This window comes from Lygodium microphyllum, chromosome 14 (assembly GCF_053477565.2).
Source record: "Lygodium microphyllum isolate KBCC chromosome 14, Lygodium_microphyllum_v1.1.10, whole genome shotgun sequence".
Lineage (NCBI taxonomy): Eukaryota > Viridiplantae > Streptophyta > Polypodiopsida > Schizaeales > Lygodiaceae > Lygodium > Lygodium microphyllum.
The window spans coordinates 14,972,618-14,982,436 of NC_141148.1; the positions used below are offsets into that span (position 1 = coordinate 14,972,618).

Below are 9,819 nucleotides of genomic sequence, written 5' to 3' on the forward strand. Positions count from 1 at the left end.
AGATAGTTCTACTCCCATTTCCTAGTCATCAAACTCAAGTGGCTCTTACACCATCCAGCATGGCTTGATATAAGGTAGTTGCAATAGTTATTGGGTCCTATCTCCATGGCTCAATATAAGGTAGGTGCAAGAATTGTTGGCTCCCATCTCTTAGGTCATACAATTGTCATCTCAAGGCTCCTTTTCACATGCACATCATTGCTATGATGTAACATTATATTAACAATGCATGTATTAATAAATGTTGAGGTGATCCTTGCTTGATAGGATCATGCCTTCTTCCTCAAACAACTTGCTTCCTACTAAAAAGTCTACAACAATAGGCATAATTACTAAGAGACATTGTTTGTATGCATGATCAATTTTGGCAAAGAGAAATTTTTTAAAGTTACTAATAGTGTACTTACTAATACAAATGATGTACCACACGTCCATGATAGTTGTGTGATCTCCTAGTGCTTAAACAATTTTGGAGCTTGGTTGAGCTAAATGGGTTCTCATCTCATCTTGTGAGCTCTACTACCTCTAGGTATAAATAAATGAGTTCTTATCTCATCTTATAATATTTTCCTAAATTAGAAGGTTCATCTTTATTGTTAGAATATTAAGTAATCAAATGATTTTTTCAACCTCTTGTGATAGACCTTGCAAGGATGTTATTCGAACCTCCTATCTTGTAAAGCTAAAATTGTTGGTCAATCTAAGTGCCATTGTGATAGTTTTGTGCCATTTCTCTAAATGATATAGTAGTCGAAGAAATATGCAAGACATGAACCCTTTATAGGAACTCAAAATAGACAAAAAAAAGGGGCAATGTTGCATGTGCACCCTCGTTCCTTTAGATTAGTAAGTTTTCTTTTTCTATTTGCCTTAACAAAAATACACATTTTTAAAGGGCAGTCCATTACATAAATTAGTGAGTTTTCCTTTGCTTTTGTCTTCACACTTTGATGGTTCATAAAGGAAAGTCATAACATTTAATCTACTAAAATTGTGGTATGAGAAGTTCTAAGATAAGCATCGCAAAGCAAGATGGACCAAGAATGGCTTCAAATTGTATGATAGCATGGATAAATTCAAGACAAGACTTGATTTGCATAAGAAAATCCTCCTTTATTGATATTTTGCTCCACTTAAACATGAGTACTATGAAAATTATTGAAGTCTAGTTGACAACAATTGACATTGATTAAAAAAATGTGTGAACATTTCATTTCTAATGTATTTTGATTATGTGTTGAGAGAGAGAGAGAGAGAGAGAGAGAGATTGTGTGTGTGTGTGTGTGAGTGATTGAGGGAGTTAATTTAGTAAATCTATTACATTTGATAGCATTGAATAGGCTCACTTATGAGGTTATCTTAAGTTTTACACAAGCATAAAAATATTCAAGTTTATGCCTTGCAGTGATCAAGATTCTCACCTAAGTTTTACATTTTTCAATTCATATAAAATATCTCTCTCTTGCAATACATACCGTGTGCATGTACAATTTTTATAAATGAAAGTACATGCAAATGCATGATTATCAAGATATCAAACATAAACCATGCATGAGAATATTAATAGATGGATATGCAAGAATTGAATTGACAAGTTTGTGTTTTAATAATTTTGCATGTTTCTTATGATATTGTTATAAAATCTCCATACGTATTACATCACTCTACAATTCTATACATCCTCCCCTTTGCATTGCAAAACTATGTTTGGTGCAAACAATGGCTACAAGGAAAAATTATTCTATCATTGCCTCTACATGAAATAGTATGTTCTAGATGAAAAACATGCAAGAGGAGATTGAGAACATAAGCTACACTAATAACTCTCCTATGCTTGACAACTGCATCATAGGTTGAGGTACAATACACTAGCATAACATGCTTGCAACAACTTCTTAGCTTGGTTATATAAACGTTATTATTTACTATAACTAAAAATTTATTTGTTTGCTTTGCTATATAGACATTTATTTTACTTTTTTAGCTTTATATACATTTATCTAGTAAAATTAAAACCTAGTTTAAATCCAAAATTTCCTACATGGTAACTAGAAAATTTTCATACATTTACGAGCTAAGAGTCATTTTACTAGTTATCACTTCATTTCTATGTAGTAAAATTAAAAACCTAGTTTGAAGATGAAAATTCCTACTTACTAACTAGGAAAATTAGTTCATTTACTAGATGTTTGTGTTTTTACTATCTAGTCTTGTGTCTAAAGTTCCTTGTGTTTGCAAGATGTGACTATGGAGGTTGAAGTGTTAAATCAGGTTAAAGCGTCGCAGGGCTCTTGTTATCTGCCCAATAAAAAAAGGCCCCTGGGGGCCAACTAGACGAGAAAAGGGAACGACTTTAACTGTCGTTTGGGAAGGCGACGGTTGAGAGAGAGAGAGAGCGGGGGGGGGAACGGGAGGGGAGGGGAGAGAGGGCTATCTATTTCTCGTCGAATAATTCGACATCCAGAAGATGCAGGAATGATCATAATTTAGTGAACCGAGCAACAATAATCAGTGGAATCGTTGCAATTGATGAGATCCCAAATACAAAGAAATAGATGGATCCTTACCAGCACCCGGCTTCTCGGCTGGGGAACCTTGTGCACAAGAACCCGTATGTGCAGCTCCATCTTCAAGATGCATCAGACCAGGAGTTCATGCGTTCTGAGTTCCAGAGAGAGCAGCAGCAGCAGCAGAACATTAGCAGCACTGCGCCCAACATGATGATGCATATGCAGTCGTCACTATCAGCGTCATCATCAGCATCGACATCATCACCATCATCCGGCCTGCAGCGACAACATCAACAGCAGCAAAAGGCTGGCATTAACAAGACGATCGCTCCAGCAGGCGCTCCTTCTGTTGACCATGGCAGCACTAGTGCGGCTGCTGCAGGTGCTCACAGATATCCGGCTAATGATACCGGCAGATCATCAGACAGTAACATGGTTCAGGAGCTCCATGCAGCAGGTGGTCCATTAATGACTGGCCAGGGTGCCAATGGTGTGGGCACGGGTGGCGCTGCGACTGTCCAAACCATGGTGGAAGGAGCTGTGAGGCTGGTCACCATGCTCAATTTCATGAAGGTAAGCCACCTACAGTACAAAGTGTGACATATAGGTGGTGGGTACGTGGTAAATCACGACGTCAAGATCTTTTCCTCTTGTTTTCTTGTGGACTCTGTATGACCCTCCAAATGCTCCGTGAGGAATGACTGGCCGCCGATGCTTACGGCCAAACAGTCATTAGCGCTTGTCAAATTCCCAATTGAGTGAAGGAAAGTTTACATTTTCTTATTAAGCCTTGGCCTCTAAAATGAGCTGCAGGGCTTTGGGATTTCTTTATTTCTGCTCCACACACTAATACATAGAGAAATTACAAGACAAAACTAGTAAACCGACGTGTCAGTCTTATAATTCGATGACGGTGCTTATATATTAGAGATTACTCCAACCTACTAGTTGAAATAATTGTATCGGTTGTATGCATGTTTAAATATGAGCAGGTTGAACTGGGTGATCGGAAAACGTTGCGCTCCAAAGAACAATGGCGGGCCGCGGGAGCTGAGTTTATTGGCACGCTATTGTTTGTATATTTAGGATGCGGATCAGTGGTTGCCACAGGCAAAATCTCTCTCTCTCTCTCTCTCTCTCTCTCTCTCTCTCTCTCTCTCTCTCTCATTTGTGTTGGTAAAGACACTTCCATCATAAAGGACATAATTAGCGTGATCACGTCATATACAAATATACAGGTATGTTGGCCACCACCATGACCGCTGCCAGGCTTGTAGCCATAGCTCTTGCGCACGGGCTCGCCATAGCCTTCCTAGCTGGTGCTACAGGGGCCATTTCCGGAGGCCACTTGAACCCGGCTGTCACACTTGCCTTTGTAATCGCAGGCAAAGAAACGCTACTGCGAGCTGGACTGTACGTTGGCGCACAGGTATAAGCTGTCACATTACCAAGTAGAAACACACCGAATTTTATCTGGTTCAAGGCTCCCTAATTCATCGAACCAAAAGCAAAAGCTCACCCTGAGTGTGATTTTTTATCAGATATTATGCGTTGTGCTAATTTTGGCAGTTATTTGGAGCCGTCATCGGCGCTGCACTTCTCAAAGGTGCCACCCCCATGTTGTGGAGTGGGGGCTTGGGTTCTCATGACCTTTCGAACGGGTTGTCCCCAGGTCAAGGTTTCCTTATGGAGATCATGCTTACCTTCGTGTTGGTCTTTGTTATCTTTGGAGTGGCTGTAGACAGACGCGGGCCAGGTTGGTACATATTTGACCACTAAAACTTGTTTTTAAGTGTTCTTGTCAATTATGCATATGAGTCAAGTTGCATCATTGAGTGTAAAGGACAACATGCATGATGTGTGTTGCATTTGACACAGGTGTCATTGCCCCATTGCCAATTGGCTTTGCAGTTCTTGTGGACCATCTTGTAGGAGTCCCTTACACTGGAGCATCTATGAACCCAGCTAGGAGTTTTGGTCCAGCCATGGTCTCAGGCACTTGGTCAAGTACTTTTTGGATCTATTGGCTTGGGCCATGCTTTGGAGCAACTTTTGCTTCGGCACTATATAGGTAATTTGATTCACCTTGAGACACCCACTCCAACCTCCACTCAAAACAATAGATTTCAATTGCTTAGTTTATTCTCTCATATGCAAAGCTTATTCTGGGCAGATACATTTTCTTGGAGCCTGTGATAGTACTATCAACAACGATACAAAACAATGCTAAACACTAATAAAGATGCAAGAGTATCTTGGACACTTCCATAATTTGCAACCCTAAATTTTGTCAAAAGATTTTTATAATCATGAGATCAACACTCCAACATGTTGCAATGGCGTATTTGGCCTCTCTTCATCATGGTTTATTCCATGTACTTATGTAGGCTACCTTTTTTATTTTATCATTGAAGTAGGGATTGATTACCACCTTTGAGGAACTATGCACTCCTATTGACACATGCTTGCAAGTACTATTGGGAATCTTTAAATAGACAATCTCCATTGTGAGACTTTTTTAATACAATGATCATTCGTTATACATGGCCAAGAAGGATGTGAATGCCTTTAGTCAAAGTCATACATGTTCCAAGTGATTGTCACCAATTTCATGTGCGTTTTGCAACAACATAGATTATAGTAGAGCATGGAAAGATCACTCAAAATATCATCAATATTCTTCTATAGATTAGATTTTATACAATGCACATTGGTTTGGATCTCCTTTCGCAAGGTGTGATTATGATCAGAATATTAGAGGTAACATGATGTCAACTAGATAGAAATGAGATATATTCAAATACAATAACAAAAGTAAGTCTATCATTATGAAAATGGCTTCTATTTATTACATTTTCAAGAATAGTCACATGAGTATGAGAGATGTAGTACAATGCAAGATGGAAAACTTTATATTGCCTCGCTTGATGCTCTTCAAGTTGACTATTGAAGTTTGTACTTGCTTTCAAAATGCTTATCTTTGTATATAAAATATTCCTCTTCATGTGTAAGTGGTGCAATGTACACTCATTTCTAAGCTCCCAAGTATATATTTAGAAAACAATAAAATAGGGAATAAGGTTCAACTTGTATATGCAACATATGACTTGCACCTTACATGGAAATTACAAGTTTAAACAGCCTTAGATAATATCCAATAGCTAGCTCCTCCTCACCTATGGTAAAATCTAAACATGTTGATTTCCTAAATGGCATTTTGACACACTATAGGGAATGAGGGGGATATTGACATTTAAGTTCTGATGCTAGTTACAAAATAACATTGCTATCACTAATCTCATTAATATGTTGGTTGATATTATGCATGTTAGTATGTATGCTGGTACATGTCTCACTAATCTCATCAATATGTTGGTTGATATTATGCATGTTAGTATGTATGCTGGTATATGTCTCAATAAATTAGGAGTACATGTAGTAATGCCAATACCAACATTTCTAAAGACATGTGTACTGATACTAGTATTGGAACTTATGTTTGCGCATGTTTTGATGCTTTAAAAAATACTATGATTAAGATTTTCCATTTATTTGCATACTCTGTGGTTGAAAGTATACTAAGAGGATGAATGCGCATTCAGCAAAAACATCAAGGTTAGAGCATCTTGCCTCCCACCATTTTGCATTTTCTTTTGCTTTGATTGGTTGCTTGTCTCTATACACACACACTCTCTCTCCCCAAAAATCTCTTGCAAAAGAAGCATGGTTTTAAGGTATATTTTCTTAATTTTTCATGTTAGCTTCCATGTGTGTGAGAGCTATAGTTTGAGTGAGGATGTGTGCGCATGACATGTGTTTTTATGTGTGTGTATGTGAGCTTGAGAGAAGAAATGTAAGCTACTTTGCACCATTCTTGGCTTGATGTTGATTAAATTGCATGCAAAAAAGAAAGAAGAGAAGAGGGAAAAAGAGAAAGACAAAAATAAGAGTAGTGGTTTAATGCTTGCTTTGTTTCCTTTATTGTTTGCCTTTTTTTCTTTTCTAGCTTGGCTTTAGTGTAATATGAGAGAGAGAGAGACACACACACACACACACACACACACACACACACACACACACACACACACACACACACACACACACACACACACACACACACACACACACACACACACACACACACACACACACACACACACACACACACACACACACACACACACACACACACACACACACACACACACACACACACACACACACACACACACACACACACACACACACACACACACACACACACACACACACACACACACACACACAGAGAGAGAGAGAGAGAGAGAGAGAGAGAGAGAGAGAGAGAGAGAGAGAGAGAGAGAGAGAGAGAGAGAGAGAGAGAGAGAGAGAGAGAGAGGTGTAGTTTAGGTTAAGCCATAAATTTGCTCATAAACCACATACTAGCGGGGAGAGACTTGGGGTGTGAAGGGGTCAAAGGGACGCATCTTTAACACTAGCATCTTCATCAAGCCTACAATGTGAGGTATGCCATATGGCATTTTTTTTCAAAATACATGTCATTATGATTAAGATAGAGTTTTAAAACAATACAATGATTATGATATTTAATTATTTTAAATGTTTTTAATATAGGATTAAGATTTAGGAATATGTATCAAAATTCTTTTAAATGTTCTTAATTAGGATTATGAAAAAACTTTAAAATTTTCTTAATTGAGATTTTGATTATAGTTAAAATTATAATTGAGATTAGGATAGTGAGGCCAAGATTAGGGAGGATAAGTAGCCTACATGTCAAACTCCATTGCCACACCCTAATGAACACTCACCTTGATGTTTTGGAAAAGTGAAACACAATGTTCTTATTAATATGTAACTCATTATGAATTAAAATTTTCTTATACAAGACATTCATTGTATTCAAAGATGCTAGGACATACATATACGAGCTAGAATCCAAGTTAGGTTAGAGTATCACCATGAGGCCAGCTTCTTTGAGCTACACATGCATGTTAATTTTATCTAGTTTGTTAGAGGGGTAGTGGTTTTCTAATAGTAGATGGCTTTAAAAAGGACCTACTTGCATAGAGACAAACCCAGTGTTAATAGTATCCTATCCTCAAATTCAAATTTGAGAAAAGAATCTTGAAAAAAGGGAAAATTTTGAATTTCAAATTTCAACATTCAACTAGATGTGGCCACATGTTAAGGTGCTTAATCATGATTTTTCAGATTTCATGTTATTGTAATGCGTGGCATAGCACCTCTCCCATTTTCAAAAGAAAATATCTAATACTTATCACACATGTGTGGATTTGATCCCTAGATCCCACTAATAAAAGCACACTTGCCTTACCGCTAAGATGAACACCAATCACATTAGAGAAATCTTAAATAAGTATATCTATTATAATCACTAGTCCTTTTTTATAATAATTGTCAAATATCATCTTGGAACAAAAAAACCACTTAGTAAAAGATTAGTCCAACTAATATGTTTGCTATTCAACTCCTTGCAGCCTTTTAGGAGTCCATATTTTCCATAATGAGAGTTGATTGCATACCCAAAATGTGATGCAAAATGATATCACATTGACTTGTAGGGTGAGACAATGTTGGTCAAAGTTCTTGGTCATTTCCCTCTTATACCACATATCCATGTTCAAGTCAAAGAATCTAGCAACATTATGCCTTGGCACTCCAAATGTTAGTCCTTGGACAGTGTATTGTGCTTCCCTATGGATTGAGGAGCAATGGCCTAACTTTCAAAAGGAGCCTCAACACATGAGATTGGATCTTGTGATGGATGGGGCAACCATTTTGGCAAGCAAGCAATCACATGCAGTGTTTGGCCCATGGTTTTACCACACTTTAACTTTCCTCCATGGCTCAAAACTAAGAAGAACCATCTCATTCTTAGTCTATTGATTCTTAATGGTGGTTAGTAAGAATATGGATGTCTTATTCCACAGCCTCTAGTTCAAGAGCTTCAATTGTTATAGTTAGGTGTTCCAATTATTTGATATGAGTAGGCATGTTGACTAACAGAGAAATATACTAGTTGACTTTTCTAGGAATGGAGAATACTCATGTATATATCACATGCCTTGTTGTTGCTTGAACAGTTCATGCCAATCAACCATACCTTTTTAAATATAGTATGCCAAGCATTAGGATATGCATTTCTCACAGCAAGTAACTACCATGGCTATGCGTCGATGAATGTTAAATACACAAAGATAGCATGTTTTAAAGAAGATGATCTATAAATGCCATTGAATATTTCTTTCGAAGGACCATGAGCTTCATTCTAGTTTTCTTGGAAGACCACCATAATATGTGACATCTATAGATTAAAAGACCTTGTGGATACAAGGTGGAAATATATTTCCAATTTGAATGAAAAGATTTTCCATTTTCTAACATTACTGTATCGAGATGCCCTACTAATAAACCATCTTCTTGATCCCATGCACATAGTCAAGAATATTGGAAGTCTTTGGTGGGAGCACTAGCCATAGCTGTGTGAGGATGGATGCATTCATTTCCCAAAGGCCTCACGGTTGGATAATGTTATTAGTAGAGGAACACAAAGTAAAGAGTATTATCCCAAAGATTTGCACGTTGACTAGTCTCATGTACAATCTACATGGGGTTTTCACTAAGGATAATTGGTAGCAATTTTAAGTCTCATGACTGGCATAAGATGTGTGATATTTATATGTAAGTATGTGTTAATTGCATTTTGTGACTTGATATCACTTTGAAAATGTACCATTTCTCTTGGTTTTGTGTTTCCAATGTATTTTACCACTTGGGATCGCAAGGTCACTAACCCCTCGAGGCCTACTCAGTGATACATAATCTTGGCGAGCTTGTAAAGTGGATATCACAAAAGGAAATACAACCACCATAGATGCTATATTGTTCTTGTATGCACTGTTTTGTATATAAGTTGTTTTTTATCCTAATCCATTGGATGAGTGGTGGCTATACATGGTGCAAGGTGTTCCATGCTCTCACAAGCTATATGAAGAGTGTAGCTTGCTTAAATCCAATGTAATGATTTCTCTAGGATGGTTTCATTAGATTATGACATGAAGGACAAGGTGGAAGCTCCTAATGAACTTGAGCACGAGTTTGCTGAGTGACGACCCAAGCATTCATTGGGACAATGATGAGCAAGCACTTGCTTGCATAGATGAGAACAAACACCTCAATTAGGAGGAGTTGGAGCTTTCTCTAGGAGGAGAGCTGTATATGGATCTAGACAGTTTTAATGATTTATGTGAAGATGAATTGGAGGACAATTTTTAGAGTCCTAAAC

At 37.6% G+C, this 9,819-nt stretch overlaps 1 protein-coding gene across 2 annotated transcripts; it reads left to right on the plus strand.

Annotated features, from left to right (window-relative positions):
• Nucleotides 1–2,433: 2,433 nt before the first annotated feature.
• On the plus strand, nucleotides 2,434–5,044 carry LOC148025348 (uncharacterized). 2 transcript variants are annotated; one of them, XM_087692084.1, is made up of 6 exons: nucleotides 2,434–3,083; nucleotides 3,503–3,620; nucleotides 3,749–3,939; nucleotides 4,080–4,266; nucleotides 4,389–4,581; nucleotides 4,684–5,044. In XM_087692084.1, exons 1-6 carry the CDS (start codon nucleotides 2,556–2,558, stop codon nucleotides 4,745–4,747), a joined length of 1,281 nt encoding a protein of 426 aa, XP_087548210.1. In that variant the 5' UTR covers nucleotides 2,434–2,555; the 3' UTR covers nucleotides 4,748–5,044. The 2 variants fall into 2 exon arrangements, with proteins under 2 accessions (XP_087548210.1, XP_087548211.1); XM_087692085.1 differs by having other exon boundaries at nucleotides 4,422–4,581.
• The last annotated feature ends 4,775 nt before the right edge of the window (nucleotides 5,045–9,819 follow it).

Excerpts from the sequence above, each read along its gene's own strand:
- LOC148025348 (XM_087692084.1), top strand. The coding sequence starts at position 2,556 with ATGGATCCTTACCAGCACCCGGCTTCTCGGCTGGGGAACCTTGTGCAC. Across the intron at positions 4,267-4,388 it reads TGTAGACAGACGCGGGCCAG|GTGTCATTGCCCCATTGCCA; the intron begins GTTGGTACATAT and ends CATTTGACACAG. Across the intron at positions 4,582-4,683 it reads TTTGCTTCGGCACTATATAG|ATACATTTTCTTGGAGCCTG; the intron begins GTAATTTGATTC and ends TATTCTGGGCAG.